The 19,588-nt window shown below is 43.2% G+C and overlaps 1 protein-coding gene across 4 annotated transcripts in view; it reads left to right on the top strand.

Moving 5' to 3' along the window:
- Positions 1 to 19,588, top strand: part of FGGY (FGGY carbohydrate kinase domain containing) — a 224,775-nt gene that overhangs the window by 61,586 nt on the left and 143,601 nt on the right. Inside the window, exons 1-2 of one of the 4 annotated variants that reach the window (XM_072868151.1) lie at positions 11,467 to 11,574; positions 12,398 to 12,684. The exons of 1 other annotated variant lie outside the window; for it this stretch is intronic. In XM_072868151.1, coding sequence (XP_072724252.1) covers positions 12,682 to 12,684 — 3 coding nt within the window. In that variant the 5' untranslated portion in view covers positions 11,467 to 11,574; positions 12,398 to 12,681. Of the gene's footprint in view, positions 1 to 11,466; positions 11,575 to 12,397; positions 12,685 to 17,324; positions 17,457 to 19,588 lie in introns of those variants that run through there. 2 more of the 4 variants (XM_072868150.1, XM_072868152.1) reach the window with 2 other exon arrangements.

The raw sequence follows: 19,588 nt of genomic DNA, 5'->3' as shown, positions 1-19,588 counted from the left end.
CAGAGTTTTGTCAATATGAATATGTGAACGAGCTGCTTTTCTTGCTGTTCTCCCATGGTTGGGTTAATCTGTTCTTATTTATGTCTTTGTCTTTTTTCTTGTAACCTGTAGTTCATGAGGCACCTATCACGTATTTTCCTCTTGATAGGTGATTATCATTGTACTTCATTGAGTATGAAAACCCCAGCTCCTCTTCAGCTGCATTTTTTTTGTTCTTGAATCAGCCTTTCCCTAATTTAGTTCAACAAATCATACAGCCAGCCTCAGCCGAAAGTTGCCAAAGCACAAAGAGGACATAGTAAGTTAAATTTGCCAAGGTGACATATCTCTGCATTGATTCCTGTTGATATTTCTGTCTCCATGGATGTCTGAGTGTTTAAGAAACCTCATCTGGCGTGTCCACATAAAGTGGGGTCTAAAGATCAAAGCAGTAAATTTGTCCCAGATGAGGCAGGGCTTGATATTTCAGATGGAGAACTTGATCTGTGGCAGACCCTCACTGGATGCCAAGGGAACAGCTCTGGGATGGGGCTTGGCTCAGGGCAGGGGTGCCACTCCTGCAACGATGTGACTCAGTTATTCCCACATGGGTTTGTCCTATTGACTTGAATGCAAGTTTCACTGAATTACTGGTTGAACCTGCTGGTAAATGTGCCATATCAAAGAGTTGTGGTGCAATATCTTCCTCAGGCGGGTGCTTGGCTCTGAGCACTGCTTTATTTCCGAGGCAGTCCTGCCTTGCTTTAGATGCAGTCCAATGCATCTTGCCCTGGAGCAGCAGAATCTAACAGTCACTGCCTGGGCTGTTTCACCCTTAGTCAGCAGGACTCATGCTTCATCACTGTCCAAACTGAAAACGTATTCATCATCATCATCATTTGTACACCTGTCACGATACCACCTTCAGTTCTACCAGTATTTCCAGCCCAGTCCACCCATTTATCAGCCTCTTCCACAATTATTTCCATACTTCCTTCTGTGTCATAGCCTATGTTCCTGGCATGAACTCCCTGACATTTTCCACCAGGCTCTGACCCTTTACGTATTTAGCCTCTCTTAAATACCCATTTCAGCTTGTTTTTCTACGGAACTGAATTTACTTCTACACGTGTTAGGTTTTGTTCCTGTTCTCCTACCCTCTTTCTACTTCCCTATCTGACCTGAGATTGTGGGTTGAGGAACAATCCCTTGTTTAACATGCAAAGCATTCAAACACATGCTAAATAATTATGCAAATATTTTTCAATTGCTGTCATTGTGATTTTTATTATCATTGTTTTGGTCTTATGATGGAAAGTGGAAGCCGAGTGAACAAAAGTACCTGTCTGCGAGCGGAGCTGAGACTAGACCCTGAATTTCCCGATTCCTGTTCAGGCTAGAGCACATGACTGTCTCCTCTGTATGTTCTCCCCTGGAAAATTTTTATTTACAGAAACAGAAGTTCTGGAATTTGCATAACTTTGTAGCAGCAGTTTCTGTACTACGCTCAAACCCCCTTTTTTTTATATTCAGGCCATGCCAGCTACATTTCTGCTAAATCATAGTAAAGGACATTACTGTGAACACTGAATAGTTCTCTACTGTTATATTTCCCACTGTGAGTTTGCTGTAGTTGCTACCAGGCCATTCTGTTGTTGGGAACAGGAGGGAGTGGCATAAGAGAAAGCATTTCTTCTAAAATGTGGTGCACATTGGAAAGAGTCTCCAGAGCCACGTGTCTGGGAATTGCATTCAGGCGTGTGTTTTGGGGGCTGTTAATGAAGCGTAGTCCTAATTGCAGAGGAGGGAAGGGACTGTGAAGCAGCAGATCTCTTTCTGTAGATGAGGCACAGGAGGGCAAAGCCAAGGAGGGAGCTGCTGTAAGCAGTGCGGGTGCTCTGGGACTGATCTCCCATCAACACCAAAGCAGCAGACTCATCCCTAAGGCGCTGTCAGCTTCGCCCCTGCCGCCTGCAGCCTGGCTTGTGCTGCTTGGAGGGCCAGCACAGCAGAGCACAGCAGGGCTGGGTGCTCCAGAGGTATGGAGAGAGGGTCCGCTGAGGGGTGCACCATCTCCTCCTGTCACGTGCTAACAGGGAACTGGCAGCCCACTGTATGTGTCATCACTTTCTTTCCCTCTTCAGGTAAATCCACCTCCCATCCAGTGGCCACTTCCAAACCAGGGCTGACACGTAATGCCAAGAGGAGAGGACAGAATGCTCTGGGAGACAGACACGCAGGATTTCCTCCCCGCTGCCAACTCAGCCTCTAACAATCAGTTTGTTTTCCTGGATATAATTTTAGAAAGAACTGGAAGGAGGGAAACCTTTCCTGCAACTTTCATTTCTGGAATGAAATAATTTCTGGATCTCATTTCTGGAACAACAGTTCTGCTTGCTAAGAGGTGAACACAAGGGATTTAAGGGAAGGAACTGAGCTCTGATCCTCTATCCAGATACTCCTGCAACTGCTTCTGCCGCTCATCTCCCTTCACCCTGCACAGGAGACATTGGGAAGGAGCTGAAGACATGGTAGGAAGAGCCTGAACATATTGTGCAAAATAACACATTCTTCAGTTGCGGAAAGGGACACTGAGGAATGCCACAGTGCTGGAATGCCATGGATCTGTGGAAAGACCTTCTGGAAAGAAGTTGAGGGGAAGCAGAGATATCAGGCAGCCTGGAAGATGGGATACCAAGGAAGTTTGCAAGAGGAGGGCTTGGGCTGAGAGAGATGCCTGGCAAGAGGATGAATTTGCTGGAAATTCAGGAGAAGACCTATGCACAATATTCAGTTCCTTTGTGATTCAATCCAAAATCATTCCGTGTTTTCCATTTTTCAGAAAGCCCTAGTTCTCATATCATATGATTATGTGAGGCTTTCTGCCTTCAATTAAAAATAATTCTACTGGTTCTTCAGGTCATAGAGGAAAGCTTTGCACAGGTAATCCAGTTTGAAAGGCCAAAAGCCTAGAGTGCAGACTGCATCCTTTGGGGTAATGTGTGGGTTTCCTGGTGGCGTTCACTGCATTACTTTTTTAGACATCACCAAGAGCCAGTCAGAGCTGCAACACGTATTTGGGTTTTTAGGCCATGCATTCTACCTAAAATGTGGTAGATCTGTGGGAGGAAGATGGAACAGTCCAGAAATGGCATAATTTTGACACATGGAAGACAGTGATTCAGTTATTTCACAGGTACATGGACTACTGCAAATACGCAGCTCATAAAAATCTTGACAGTGTTTAAAGAAGCAGTTTGATAGTGTCAGTCCCCTTATCATCATGCCAACTGGTCATTTTGTTTTGCCATATAAGCCGAGGGCTCAAGGAACAGGTGAGCACTTGGTTGGCCTGAGGAAATATAACTCTCTTCTAAGGAAGAAGCATTGTGCATGAAGCTTTCATTGACATTTCTTGATCTGGACTTGTTCTGTGAATGAGGAGAGGACCTCAGTCTCTGAGGATGCTAATCCGGCGCTTCTTGCTGACCTTAAATTGACCTATGTAATTTAAACCAAACCTATGTACAAGTGACACAATTTCTGCTGAGAAAGTGCAATGTGTGCCAACACTTTTAATATTACTTCTTTTTTCTGTCTGTTTAATCTAGTATCTGATGTGAATGGAGGGAAAAAATGATGTACAACATATTCCTTGCACCAAAGTCTTAGAAAAGAAAATGTAAATGCATGAGTATGACACAAACTCCCCTTCTGTTAACACACACTCACACAGACTTGTTCAAGTTGCCAAAAGCATAGTTAGCCAACCTACAGTGTGTATATATGTAATTTACTGAAGGGAGGGGACAAGTCTAATTTATGCACTTGGCCCTCAGACCATGGTTTACCTCAATACTTTTCAATGCGCACATTCTGTAAATCTTACTGGGAGAAAGAATGTCAGCTTGCGCCAGGCTCTGGACATGCTGAAAATGTCGCTCGCACAGATGACGACTTGTGTTTAATTTGCTGTTGTGGATGGGCCTGAACCAAACTCCCTTGTTCCAAACAACTCTAAATTTAGGAGGTTTTGGCATCCCAGTCCAGATATGAGTCAATAGTTCTCTGTGTTCCAAAGAATAAGTATTAGGTTGCAAAGGTGGGAGTCGTTATGTAAATGGGATAATATAAAGGAATATCTATATTAATACTTTTGTTATGCCTCAGAGCTAGAGGTTTGCCAAGGCTTAAGTAGACTCAGGATGAGCTGGACACATCCAATTAATGTAAGTAATGTGACTTTTCTTGAACAAATGTGACTCCTCAGTGCACATTACAGCTGTTGAGTGTTCCAGCTCTGCTGCATCTGGTCCTCGGAGGTTTAGAAATCTGTATTCTAGTGTTGAAGCCTGCTCTTATTTCTGATTTTGTTTGGTACTAAATAAATGGGCTCTGATTTTCAGTGCTTCTGTCAGGGAAGTAAAAAATATTGGTGTGTGTTATTGATGGATATACAAGCCCTAGAAAAAAAAACAGAATATGAAATTAAGAATTATGTGTCCATATGCAAAGTAAGTGCATTGGACCTCCCATCTTTTTCCTGATGTCACTGCTGTATTCATAGTTTCTATATCATGTAAAAGTCTTTTATGGCTTCTCTCAGTGTAGCATCTGAATTTCTTCCATCGATGCCATAATTAACATCTAAGATGTTCTGCTGCTTCCCTCTCTTGTCCAGAGGGAAACCATATGTGCAGTTTATCATGGGGCTCAGGTGCCGGCTCAGACAGGGCGGGTGGAAGATGAATGCCTTGAGCTACGCAGGTGTACTTTGCACTTTGAAGATGTACCGTGAGTTTTGGTCAAGTGTGCGATTCTGCTCAGTTTTAAGGAAAGGAAATGGGACTTCCTTTCACAGTCTCCTGCAGAACCCTTAATATTATTTAAATGTTTTGTGATTCACCTATCATCATATACCAGTCTCATTCCAGGATGTCTCCTGAGTGACTGGGATTCACCACTGGCAGATAAAAGGGAAGAAAAACAGTGGCACTGGGGAAGATTATTCCAATCCCTCTTATGGCTTCCCAGACTGGGCAAGACAGGCGGTTCCCCCTGCTCCTCCACAGCTCTCTCCGTGGCTCACCATGATCTCCACCTCCACTCCCTGCACAGGGCCCCTAACTGGAATTGTTCTTTCCAATCCAGTGGTCCCTTGCTGCTGTGAACCGTGCTGGTTATACTGCAGTGGAAGAAGCCAGGTTTGTCCCTTTTTCTATGCTGTCTGAAATGCTGTGCGTTTTGAATTACCCACACATAGAAGCAGTAGGCAGTATAATGCAAGCATGGAGCAAGCACAATGTACCACATGAGGATCAGCTTAGCATGTTGGATTGGTGACACTTTGCAGCATAATACAAACCACTTATTCTTTTTCACAGCTGTTCTCCCAAGCATTTTAAGCATACATTTGCCCTCAGCATGCAGGAGATTTACGTATTTCACTTCCATTGACATGGTAGAAGAGACCCTCCTCACTTGCAGATTTGTTCTTTTAATAGGCATCCAGCACAAATGGGAATTAAGTACATGTGTGTGTCCAACAGAGAGTAGACCAGAACCAGCTGTAGGCACAAATAACTGCTTAGGAGGCCCATTTTTTTGTGCTGATTTGGTAACTCACAGTACAGCCAAACCTTCCTTTTTAGGAATGGGAAGAACAGGAAAAATAGAGGACCTCATCTTCAGATTGTATCACCCGTGGAAGAGGAGAGTCAGCAGGGAGAGAACACTCTGCATGAGGTTCTCCTCTCCCTGCTGGAGCAGCTGGAGCAAATAAGGTTCATCGTGGGCAAAAGTGAGCTCATTTTGCCTCTACTCCAAGCTGGCAGAGAAGTCAGGGTGTTTCGGGCTCTGAGTCAATGCTGTGATAACTTGCTCGCGTGACTTACTAATTGAAGTTAGAGATCCTTCAAGATACTGAACGTCTGTGGCATAGACATGCTTCTCTCAGTCTTAGTTGTCCTATACTCCAAACCTTTTCGACTCATAAATCTAAGTCAAATGTATTGCAAATGGTGGAAGGACAATGTGGATTTTGGGAGAGACAGGGAAGGCTCTGTATGCATTCTCACTGTTGGGAGATGCAGAGGTGAGTCATCTGCGTTGTATGATGACAATGCAAGCACAAAGAACACAGTCCTCAGCAAAGTCCTTTTAGAATTAGCCACACAAAAAGTGGAATCTTAAAGACAAAACAAAATGGTATTGGGAGGAAAGAAGTGGCAATGACTGGAGCCCTTAATTTGATGCCAATGATATCTCAGAGTAAGCCATTTCCCAGAGGATTGTCAGAGATGTGAAATGAATTGTAAGAGCTGCTTTACAGGCATTTGTGGGCACACACACCTGCTTACAGCAAGGGAAAAGACAGTGCGTAAATGTCTGGAATATTACATAAAAGCTGTCTGGTAGACTAGGCAGAGCAATTAAAATCCATCTCGCTTAAACGAACCCTGAGTGCAGGTCAAACAAATCTAATTTTTATTGTTCCTTAAGGAGAAGTCTGTATAGGAGACAAAAGGGGGATGCAGCCGTCAGGTTAAAAAATCAAGATGCCTTTAAAAAATTAAATGTTCACAATAGTGCTACAGCAAGCTAGATAAATGATATATTACAGCGATGGTTTAAAACTAATTGATGACTAATGTTGTAATGCATTTGTAGCTACACTGATCTATTATATATCTTGGCCAAGCTGAAGGGACACTTCAAGGAGAAAAATTGCTAACTGTTTTAACCTGATGGAACTTGGGGAAAAAATAGTTACTTTAAGAGATAAATGGAAAGGTTGTGACCTCCTAATGTACATCTGGGTCTTGCAATGCAAAATCAAATTATCATTAAACAGAATGTGATCTGTGATGGAATTAAAACAACTACAAACCAGCCCAGAAATTTCTGTAGAGAAATCCAATAGTGCAGTTTGAGCTGGGACCATTAGCTAAAAAGCTGCCTGGCTAAAGAACTGGTGTAACAAGTTGGTATGGAATTGTTTTGCTCTAAAATGAAAGTTCGTTTAATTGGAGACGGCAGGAAAAATGTAAGCATATTTACAGCAATTTACATATGTAAGACATTCTATAAACATTACTTAATTAGTGTATAAATAATTAACAATTTAACCTAAGTTCTGAGTAACATGTCTCTGGCTCTTGGAGGGGAGACAGGAAGCCTCATTTTCCCCTCCTCATTTTTGTCATGCCTGAGGCTCATGCCCGCTGGGTTTTACCCATACAGTTGGAATTCAGAGAAGATGTCAGTCAGGCTCTGCTTATTTTCACATCTAATTCATGCAAAAACCAGGTTTCCTCCTGAGGCGGTAAACTGGCCCAGATTTGCTTCAAAGTTTGGCCTAGGTTCAGTGAATGACTCACTTTAACTAAGGTACATCCATCTTCCTGGCTGAAACACGATATGGGAAGTGTCGTCAAAGAGCAGATACCCCCCTAGAACTAGAGCTTACAGATTCAGGACCATAGAAACCAAAAGTAATAGCTTGTTTCATCCCCTGGTTTCCCCTTACCCAATATTAAGGACACTGAGTGGGTGTAATAAGAACATCGTTACTCAACCCAGAGAATCAGTGTGGGGTTTTGCACGCTAAACAAGCTGCAAATGGCTGGGATGTATTGCTGGAAGCTGTGCTGGGAGGAGTTGCAGTCAGTAAGCCTCCGTGGTCATAGGCTCTGTGCAAAGGTCTATGGAATAAATATGGCAACAGGTTACAAATGAAGATAACATTATGGGCCGCTGCTAAAATATGGATTACCTTGAAAAGGCTGTGATTAAAAGGCCAAAAATACCACTGCGATCCTTAGCCTTACCCTCAACCTCTGAGCTGATTCCCTTAAATAGGAGTATGATATGAGACCAGTCTCACAAAGACAACCCTCACCACAAGTGACACTAATTTTCTTCTGGTTGAGAATAAGGTAATGTAGCAAAAACATGACCAGCCTGTGATGTTGTCTGAGAGCAATGTATTCCTCTATGATAAATTAACCTTCCAGTGGGAAGGGAAATGCTTGCAATACCAAATTGCAAATATTTTGTACTCTGAAGGGTTTGATGTTCCAAAAACCCAAAAGCCTCCATATATTTTAACCGCTGTACATTAGGCTTTCTCCTTTGCATTCATTCAGTTTTGGTTTGAAGCCCAATACAGGCAGCAGCTTGGAAAAATAGTTCTCTAGCTCAAGATGGAGCAGCTGAAGTCTTAATTCTGGAGGTCTTTCTTTTAAAGGGGGACGTTACTCTTGGGTCAAAATTTTAAGTTATTCAGGTATTGGTGTCAGTTTTCAACAACGTTAGAAACTCAGTGACACAAGTACCACTGAACTGACTTAGAACATATATTTTCTCAAAGGATGATAAACAGTCACGTCCACAGCTCTATCTGGGATTTCTTTCCCTTCACTGACATATTAAAACAAAGCAACTCTAACACGTATTTTTCCTCCCATATCAAAGTGACTTCCTAAAGCTTGGTGCTGAGTAAATAATTCTTGGATGGGCATCTTTTTAAGGCAGAAAAAGCGTACAAAATGGCTTTAGATGAAACTTTGAGCTGACAGTTAATTTAAAAGCAATAAAGTAAGGGAAAAAACCTGAGTAAACTTGAAGTACAGCACTAGCCAATCAGGTTGACTGTAGTAGGTGGTCAAAAGGATGAGGTTGTATTCTGGAAAACTTGCTTCGTTCAGTAAAAGCTTCTTCTCCCTCCTCCCAATTCTTCAGGCTTACCTTAAGATTTTTTTGGGAGAAATTCGAGTTACAGCAGTAGAATACACAAATGAAGGAGAAGACAGAGTTAAAGCACCATTCCCTTTGAAGGCAGCAGAAGAGAGTACGTATAGAGGTGGTAGGACCCCCTGGCCTCCCTCCCCAAACCCTGTCACCAGCTTAGGGGGGTCTGTACAGGCCCCTGTGCTCCCAGCAACCACATGTAGCTCTAGTAGGTAGTGTGTCCCTCATGGTGGAGTTGTGCCCTGTGCATGGGCTTGTTTCTTAGCTGCTGACCCTTGGTGGCCGGGATTCCGTTGAGGGAAATGTTTGCAGCCCATGGGATAATTATCTGCCATCCTAATTTTCCAGTCCTGTATCTCCCAAGGTGACGACTTTTCAGTGTACGTTGTGATGATGGGGATGAGGTGTCAATTAAAACATCCCATGATATTTCCATGATTACAACATACTGTAGGTAAGGAAACTGTTCTCGTGTTTGGATCATACTCATAAACGGTCCCGGCAATTCTTGGAGAGGGTGGATTACGTACCTGGTCTCATACTCCTCCTACTCTTGAAACAATCAGACATAAAATAGCCTAAAATAAGAGTGCAGTTATAATATTTTTCCTTCCTCAATTTTTTGTCTTGCTTTATAACAACATTTCCTAGCTGTGGCTGACAGAAATGGCAAAAACGTACAGTAGTTCTGATTTTTGTTGTGTCTTGCTTTTTATTTCACTTTCAGTTTTTCAGACTGGTCCATGATTCAAACAGTTGATTAAAGCTGTGATGGTTTTATCTTTGCTTCAGAAAGACAAACTGTAAATCCAAAGGTTAGCAACCAGAATGGGATTTTAAAGAATGCTTAAAGCAGTTTTCTTCTGCTGCTTGTGCTTAACACTGGAAGACACTCTGAATCACGGCTGTCTTCTGTGCCAAAAGGGTTTTTAACTTTTGTACACAGATTACATGTTTTAATTTACTGGTAGCATTTGCTCCATTTGATTTATAGTAAGGCTTTATGATTGTCAGATTAGTGTAAAAATGCAAGTAGTAAATTTAAAATGTACCTTTGATGGTTCTGTAATAGAACCATCTTTACCATCTTTTTCCATGTTCTTTCTAATATTATGTCAATAGTCTAAAGGAGTTTTTGATGTGATGCACTGAATATTCTGACTCATAAGGGAGCTCAACATTGGGTACATAATTTACCAGTTCACTGCTGCCAAAAGCTATTGTGTCTTTCTTCCCTCTTGACCCAAGCTTGATTAATCTTTCCATAGTTTTGGTTCTGATACGGTTTTGAAACGGTGTTGGTTTTCCCAGGAAGCCTTAAGCAAGAACCTAGGCATCTGCTTCATGCTGTTTGGGCAGCTCAAACAACTGCAGAGAGAATGGAATTATCTCCCCCAGACCTCTGACAGCATCACATTTCCACTGTTCGCAAACCCTCCGCCCCCCCGGTGCCCGATATATGTAGCACTGGCAGGAAGAGTTGGGGAGACTCCTGTTTTCTGGCCCATGACCTATGAAGCTGCATGATTTTAGGAAAGACCAGGTTAGCTCCAGGAGGAGGGAAGTGTTATAGCTCTTTTTCTCTGTGCAGAAGCACAGAAGTCAGAAGTTTTCAACATCAGTGAGAGCATCAGTGCGTATATTCTGATTTCCATTTGTCATGCAAAGCATAAATCCAAAGCACTATGTGAGATCAATCATACCCAAAATATTTAAGGTTAGAGAGAACTAACATCTTACATTTTTCTCCGGTCCTGAGTGGTGCAGACATTCTGTTAATCATATATTACAAGCTCAGGCAACCCATTAAGTTTGGAAAATAGATTTATATAACAAAGATGAAGCAGAATTAACTGGATCCACAAATGTCTTTCTACTCACGGCTGTCTATAATTGTTTCATTATACTTCTTTGGGTTTTATCCTGTTTTGCTGTGACCACATACTGGCAATGTATCTGTAAGGAAAGAAAAAAAAAAGCAAGAAATTCTAATGTGTCAGACATACAAAATAAATCCCATGATGTTTTCTAACATATGAATATTCCTAAATGCCAGACTAAAGCATCCCTCCAACGGTTTCTTTTACAGACTTTCCTTGTTCCAGAAACTTGGCCTGAGTTAGGAGGAAACCCCATAACTGTCCCTTAAAAGTTGAATTGCATCAGTGTGGGTAAGATGTTGGGCCAAATTTTTTAATGGTGTAATTCCATGAAAATCAGAAATACTACACCAGGGCTGAATCTGCCCCATGGTATAAAATTATCTCCATAGAGGCAAGACTTCTGGAAACAGTATCATATTTTAATTATAAGCAGACAATTTGTTTTGGGTTGTATACAGAGCATGAAAATCTAACTGCTATAGGAACTAGCTACATATATGGTGATTCTATTCCTGTTTCTAGTGCTGTTTGTTTTATTTGTGTATGATACATAGGTAGCTAAATGATCCTACAAACTGCTTTTTATGTACTTGAATAAGCCCCAGTTGAATTTAAGATCTTAAAAGATTACAGTGCTGGCTTTAGAACATCATTTGTACATTTTGCAATAAGTTTAGGAGAAAGGCTGCATGTTGCTTATAATCTGGAAAGTCCAGATTCCAGCTAACACTCTTATTTTTTACAAATTAACAGATGCTGATGGTACTTTGCCTCCCATGACTGTGTTCATGAGCTTCTGAATTCAAAGGGCAAAGTAGGATCTGCCTTTTGTAGAAAGTCACAGTCATGGCACAAGGACATGCTGCTTGAAATGTGGTTGAGCCTTCTTCAACCCTTCTCCGCGCTGACTGGATTTTGGCATCACTGTATGATGTATCACCACTGTAACAAACTGCTTCACGTAAGCTGGTCATATTGTATGGAAAAAGTCTTGAAAGGATGTTGCAGAAAAATATTTAACCTCCGTTAGTTATTTTTCATGAGCTGTAAGGTATTGTGAAATTTAAGGAGCTCGACAGATTTTCACAGCTTGGCTTGTGAAATTCGTTTCCAGCTCAACAGATTGTGATTTCACGATTTTGCACATCTGGATTTTGGCACAGAGCTATGATGGAAGACGTCTCTGGCAAATCTGCCTCCCAGACAGAGCAGGGCAGTATGCCTGCTTCTGGAGTGAGGAGTCCAGTCCTGCCTGTGAGTTGTAACCTGCCTGCCCTCACCTATGTAGCCTCTGTTCCACAAGGCAAAGGCTGCACAGCTGTAGTTGGCCCTGCCATCAGCGATCTCAGGAATTACTTGAATATAAGTGTTAATGATAAAGTCAGATTTCTAATATTTAAGGAGTGTAAAGGGATATGCAAAAGTTGCAGGCATATCTGTACTGCGTGTTCATAGACTGAATCTGTTGTGGGGAGCAAAGAGAACATTTTCACATGCTGGCAACATGGACAGGTACAGCACAATGTGTGCAAAGACTAAGACTGCAGCAGCGGGCTTCTTTTCTGGCCAAGCATTGGGGGAGGGAGGGTCTTCTCCTTAACCTAATCTGTGGAGATCTGGAAGTCTTGCCAGAGGGGAACCAGTTGATGAAAACATGACTTTAAGCCAGACTTTTTTCAGCATTCGCCCCACAGAAGGAGAGTTTATAAAGGTGGCAAGAGTCATGCGCATTTTGCCTTTGTGTATCGCTGTATGGCAACCAAGTCATCCTATTTTCCCACCAGGATCACACGGTGTCACAGAACTTCACTTATTCTTATGGCATTGGCAGTGCGGTTTTGAAAGAAAAATCCCCATGCTGTCTGGAATGCTCAACTGTTGGGTACCAGAGTCAGAAAACATCCTGCCTGCCGTGAACGTTAGGAAAACAGAGCAGCCCTGACTCAAGTGCCAAGTGGTTTTTTGGAAGGCTGACTCCCCTGAGAATAAAGGATATTGGTATCCAGCCAAGAAAGCAGGCAGGAACAGGCCCTGGGCAAGACACTGGAATTTTGGTGGAGCCTGAAATATGGTATGCTTGTTTGTATCAGCTTCTGACTTTTGTATTAAAAGGTGAGCTACCCAAAACATAAGGAAATGGGTCACAAATTGATAAAATCAGAATTATTTTTCTAGCTATATTTAGAGCTGTGTAAAAGAGGGATTTCCCTTTTTTGGCTGCTCTAGTATCTAACAGTAACTTAATATCTCTGTTAAAAGCAGAAAAAGTCCCCCAAAGGACATTTCCTTTTTTTCCTATTGTACACTCAAAAATCCCTTCTTGTTGTTGCATAGAATTCCGTTGTTTTTTACTTCCCTATTTCCCTGTTTGAATGAATAGTCCTAGTCCAATGACTCAGTAAGCTCTTCATCCAGAGTATTCCCCAGCTTCTATTTCCTATACCAGTGTTATACTACTTCTCAAAACTGAGATTGAAAACCACCCTCAGGTGCTTGTATGAACTGCCTAAGCAAGCACATTACATGACCTTTTAAAAAGCTTTTCTTCCCTTCAATTGTTATGCTAATCAATACCTAAGTAAGCGGAATTTTCGAATGCTCAAAGAGCTGTTTCTGCTTCTGTAAGTAAAACAATTTGCTTATCTGCTTGTTTTCTTTTGGTACATGGATTGGTTTTAGATGAGGTTTTCTGCATAGAAATTCTTGAAAATGCCACACATAAGTGGGAAAATTGCAAAAGAGGAGGAGATTGTATATCTAGATAGATTTTATATTATCAGTTTCCTCTTTATCTGAAATTTAGAAAGATTTGAGGGATAATAGATTAGATCCCTTTGTGGCTTTGAGTGCTGCAAAGCAGCTCAGTAGCCAGCAGGGCTAGTCTCTAAGCTTCCACCTCCTCTGAAAAAACTTAGGTAATGTGAAGTTGTCTTAGCGATGCTACTTGTGCCGTCCTTGGCATCACTGAAGGATAGCGGATGAGAATATGTCCCGATGATCGCTCTTTTATCTGTGCTGAAGTTTCGCGCTGAACCTGCGTAAGAACTAACTCTTTTTTTCCCTGTGGTTGTAGTTCCAGTTATCAATACGTACCCACGCTTTCCGATTCGGGGCCCAAAAGAAAGTCCCAAAGCTGTTTCTGTTCAGCCTCTGGGGTTGAAGTACATCCCGCTGGACTGAAAGATCTTGTCTGGTATATTTGAGAATCCTGAATCACTGGGTTCAGAAATGCCAACAATTTTTCCACTTACTTATTTTTGCAGAATGCCCTGTTGACTGCAAAGCTAGGCCCAGTATTTGCATTTCCAGGATGGCTACGGTGGGCAATTCAGCAAGACATTCTGCATATAATTTTTTACTGGGGCATCTCACCTGCGAGCATGTGCACTCCTGAAATTATGTTTCTTACTAACGTTCAACAGCAGGCTGGGATGCTGGGCCAGAGCTTGCATCCAGGGAGGCCAAGAGATGTTTTTGTGTTGATCTCAATGGAGCGGGACTGGATCTTTATTTCCTCGACAAGGCTGGAAAATGTTCATTCTGTCTCTTTCCCCTACACACACATATTTTCTTTCCTTTATAGAATAAGTCATTTGTCTTTATCTCACCATTCACCTCTCTCTTTGATTGCAGTTAATGGAATTGTCACCTTTATGTACTCATGTTCCATTTCTCAACCTGTCTGGACTTTGGCCTCCAAAGGTTACCGCTGCTAGTGAAGTAATATGATTAAGTGAGTCTTTTTAGACAGATTTATGCAAGATTTCTTCTCCAGCAAGTGTCACATCTAGTCTAGTTCTGCAAAAGAGAATATTTCAAAGATGCCAACTGTCATCTAAAACCACTAAATTGTTCTGCAGTGCTGGTTGAGAGGACTGCAGGCCATCTCAGACCAACGCTGATTTACGCTACCTGAAGCTGTATCCCTACAGCTTGAAATACGGGCTTTTGTTAATAATGAAAAAAAGAACGTTCCTGTCTCACAGAAAGCACATTTAAAATGGAATTTTCATTAGTTACTCTGTAATGGAAAGGCAAAAGGGTGTATTTTAAGTGAATCTGTCCAGAATCTTGGAAAAAAAGGAAGGTTATTTGAAGCAGTAATATCGGAAGCAAAACTACAACAGCCACACGCTAAACAGAAAAAAAGTGGTCTTGTGTTCCATTTAAGGTACATATGTCTACAAGGTATTTTCAAGTTTATAGAAAGACTTTGAAATTATAGAGGATTCACTGCGCACATATCTACTCTTCCTGCATTTGATACGAAACACAAATTAATCATCATTATTCTGCACTAATATAACACCTCTTAACCCTCAGCTTTCAGAATATTTCAAAGGAGTAATGAATTAAGCCTCATGTGGTCTTGGGAATATGTGATAATCTAAACTTTGATTCTTTCATTTAAAAAAAGAGCATTTTCAGGACTTTGATTTTGGAGGCTGGAGATCTTGTAACTTCAGCTTCATTTATATCTTCTTCAAAATATCTTCATTTGGCACCCCCTTGGAAAGAAACCATGTGAGTGCTAGAGAAGTGTAATGAAATGGAAAAATGTATTAAGGAAAAGTGAATACAGTTGTCTGTACTTACAGACAGATAATTTGGGGGTTTTTTTCTATTTATTGGAACAGAAAGACCTGGATAAATCAAGGTACTAATGTGATATAGGTGTAAAAAAGGCAAAACTGATCCCTGTCTGTAACTAAAAGGGTGCATAGGGAATTATTCTTGCCGCTGTGCAAGTCACTGGCAAGACGTGGTTTTGAACATTACGCTGTATATTGGGCTATGATCACTCATGTTCAGAAAAGATGAATTCTGACTGAAACAAGTGCAGAGAAAGCTTATTAGATAATCCAAAACTTGCTGTTATGAAAGAAAAGGTAAATGGTTGATGTTTAACGTAGCAAACAAAAGTTAAGGGATTTAAATGTGTACGGAAAGGTTTATAGGATTTGATTGTCAGATAGTGGAAGCACACTTGGGCCTATTTCTCTGGACTTCATTTTACTGCTTTTCAGTTGAACAAAACATTTTGGAATATCCACAGCCACAGTACTTTGTTTTGGGTCACTGAACTAATGTGAAACAGTTTTTTTGTGTCTCTGAACTTTACACTTTCTCTCCGTGGAGCACTTCTTTGGTCAGAGTGGTAGCCTCACGCTAGGATTTGTTCCCATGGGCCAGGTGCCTGCATGCCTGGACCGGTCTGACTCAGATCGGGTTGTACACGTCTCAGAAGAGAGACATTTGCATCCCACTACAGGAGGTGCAGACCTCCCGGGGAGCAAAGCAGAGCGTGAGAGCACACACTCCCACCGTGCAATGAGCTGACTTGGAATTACAGTCAGAAGGCTGGTATTTTTTAAAGAAATCTATCTATTCAAAGCAAAACATTTGGAGTAATGCAAGAAAACTCCAAATACTTCAGTTTGGGTCTAATGTCCTTTCCTACCCCACCTAGATGCAAGGTATTCCCAACAGAAAGTCAATTTTCACCCAGAAGATTTCAGTTTTGTAGAAGTAGTGTTTTCCATCAGAAAAATCATTCCAACGGAAAATTACTAACTGGTTCTAATACAAAGTGACTAGCGAAGCTCTCAAAATGATTCAGTGGCAAAGCTGGAATGAGAACCCACAGCTCCTGACCACGAACCCTGTGCTCTAACCACGAGACAACACTCATCTTTCCCTGAGCAAAGTCGTTCCTGCAGTATTTCTGCCTGGGCCAAAGTGGGAAAACTCTGCAAATGTTGCAAGAGAGTTTTTTGCTACAAGATTTCCTGGTGTAGAATATTTGGGGGATAACGGGAAAAATCCCTGGTGGCTCCCTGGGGCCTCTTCAGAAGTGTTTGGACATCATGGGACTGTGAGGGTTTCCATCCGCTCCTCCCTACGTGGGTCTTGGAGGGACGTGGTGGGGTCTGGTCCGACCCACCGCTGGAGCGTGCAGCCACTGCTGGCCTGTCTCTCTGTTGTCAAGGGATGCGTTTGAGGGGATCCTACTGCCCTGTCCTCCATTTTAAGCAAACCTTAAATAAACTCAGGGTTTATTCCTCACATCAGGAATTTTCCAGCTTTTCAGGTAGAACTCTCAAACGGAGGAACCCCATGCAGAAAATCTAACTCGTGGCTTGCAGTCCTGTTTTGTGTATTTACGAAGCGATTAGATACTTATGGATCAAGGTGGGGGATGTCCTCAGTCCAGACATACCCTTCTGCTTGTTTCCCTGTATTTATTCTTCCCCTGGCTCTCAATGTGGCTTCTTGCACCACTTACATGCTAAATGCTTCTGCAACCCCCAATGTTTCTGCAGTCTTGTAGGGCAACAGGGCTGCGGCTGAGAAATACGATTTAGCAACAACCCCTTTAACAAAAAGAGCCAAGCCCCCTCCTTGTTTCTGTTTTATTCGCTTTTAAATAAAGGAGAAATACGATTCCCTTTCCGAGGCAAAAATACTCGTATCAGTTGAATTCCTGACAGGGCACAGTGCACGCTCGGCTTTCCAGGGCAGTGCAGCTTGACAGCTATGCCTAACACACAGCAGATCCCTTCAACAGCGCTCGGGGCGAGCTCCGCACGCGGGCCCCCAAATGCAAACCAGATGCCGGCACCGGCCGGCGCAGCCTTCAAAGGCGAGCGGGGGAGACGCGGCCCCTCCCGCCTCCCCTTCCCCGCCCCAACGGGGAACGGCAGCGCAAGCGCGGCCGGGCCCGGGGGGAGCGCGGCGGGCTTCCCGGCAGCGGCCGGCGGTCAGGAAATTGCCCTGTCAGGAAAAGCGCGGTTTCTGTAGCCCGCTCCCTGCGCAGCTAATATAGTGTTTCAGTTTGGACAAGTAAGTGACTGACGCTCGCCAAGCCCCGGTGGCGACTAGCCGCGGCCGGGCGGGCTCCCCCTCAGCCAGGCGAGGCGGGCGCCGCCCCTGAGGGGAGCGCGCTCCCTCAGCCCCGCGCGCGCCGCCGCTGGCCGTTGTAGCCGTTAACGGTGGCGGCCCGGCCCGGCCCGGCCTGCCCTGCGCGCGCGGGCAGCCGGCCCTGCTAGGCCCCGGCGGGCGGCCGGCCCAGCCCTGCTCCCTCTCCGGAGCTCCGCGCTGAAAGCGGAACGCGGTGACGTTCAGAAAGCTCTTTCCCAGTTTGGGAGGTGCTGCTGGTTGAGGAACCGTATCGCGTTTGCGGTGCTGGTTTTTAATTCAAAAAACCTGTGGTGCCCGTGCGTAACACCCCTCTCCGGCTTTTTCCCCAGGGAACCCCTCTCGCTGCACCCCCAGGCCGCGTGTAGCTTGTCCAGGGCGTGCGTTGGCTGCGCGATTAAATTGCTCCAAATCAGTTTCGGAGCCTGGTTTTCACATAGCTGGTGGAGCATTATAGGATTTACATTCTTGTCTCCCTGCCTGGCTTCCCGAAGTTTGCTTTTACTGATGTTTCTCAACAGCACAGCCTATATATAACGCCTAAATTTAATGAGAATAGGTCTGCCCTTTATCACAGTCCCTTTGCGTTGACAGGCTCCAGGCAGCACTGGGGGCGTGCAGCGCCTGGGGAGGCACTTGAAGTTTTGCAGGGCTGGGGTAGGCACGTCGCTTCCTCCCAATGCCTCCTCCTGCGGATGGTGGTGTAGGAGTCACCATTTTCCCTGCCGCCTTTCCCTGAGCTTTAAATGGCAGCGCTCAGGTGACCTGATGTAGGCAGTTGGGACACATACATCACTTACATATGTGCTTAATCCTCTGGATCCCTGGGAGATTTCCTTAAATGTATTTCTTGCCCTTACTCGAGTTGGTAGTTTCCAGTCTGGTATCTCTGGCACAGGTATCGCTGGCACTGGTGTCCTCTCGCTGCTTGCTTCCACTGCTGCCTCCTTCCTCCTCTTGCAGCTCAGTTTTCTTGCACCTTTGCAGCACTGTCTACTTCGCATGGCAGTTGCTCCTACGTTCTCATAAAGCTTGTGGGCTGGCGTGGAGCCCACCCCAATTACCTGGTGGAGTTTACTTGTGCTCCACTCCAGCCTTCCCCGTAATGGCCGTGTTCCTCGCTAGTGACGTGCTCTGCACCAGTTAGGAACTGGTGACCTTCCAGATTTTTTCTCTGCTGAGGTGCCTGGGACTTGTTAGCTAGTTTAACAAATTTAGCATTAGTGCCTCTTCTCTGGTGAACACTTAAGAAATAAATGTCAGGGAAGGAGAGGAGAGGGCTCTCTATTACTAAGAACTGAGGTTCTTAGTAATAAACAGACATGTTACTGTGAAGGTGTTCTCCTCGTTTTTCATCCTCATGTATTCCCTCATCCTTGAAGACCATTTGCTTAATTTATTGAAATTAAGTTTTTTCTAAATATACTTAAATATAATACAAAAACATACTGAAATTTTAAAGTGTCTTTAAATGTTAGTGGCCCCCTTTCTTTCAAGAATATGTACTGGCATATAGTAAAAAAAAAACCCCAAAACAGCTTTTTTTTTTTCCTGGGAAGGGTGCCTGGGATAGGAGGATGAAAGAGGAAAACAGGGAGAATTGGGTTCTTGTGGGCACAGCTGTTCCCAGCTGTAATAATCAGGGCAGAAACAAATTTATAGTGTCAGGAGAGACTAAATAAACTAGTACTATGCTGGGACATTTTAATGTATGTTAGCCACTTTTGTTACTCTGCCTTGTGTTTCTAACAGTCGCACAGCTAAGTTATCATTTGAAACTGCTGGTTCTTTTGACAAAATCGTCCTCTTCCCAAATAGGGCTCTTAGCCATTTTGTTTCTTGTACTTCCTCAATAAGTGTGCCTTCTCTCTTTCCATAAGCCATTCTTCCTTTAAGCGTTCTTTTAATGCTGGTAGAGGTTGATCTGTTTCCTGAGAACTAGTAGATTTACAGGAGAGGATCAGAATAGCTCTCTTGTGTGTTCCTGTTTTGTATCTTGGGCTTTTCTAATGACTCACATTGAAATTTTTCCCTGGTACCTGCCACCGGAATATCAA

The sequence above is a fragment of the Ciconia boyciana genome, chromosome 7 (genome assembly GCF_034638445.1).
Source record: "Ciconia boyciana chromosome 7, ASM3463844v1, whole genome shotgun sequence".
In the NCBI taxonomy this organism is placed as follows: domain Eukaryota; kingdom Metazoa; phylum Chordata; class Aves; order Ciconiiformes; family Ciconiidae; genus Ciconia; species Ciconia boyciana.
The sequence above is the reverse complement of the archived record's forward strand: the minus strand, read 5'-3'. Positions and strand labels throughout refer to the sequence as shown.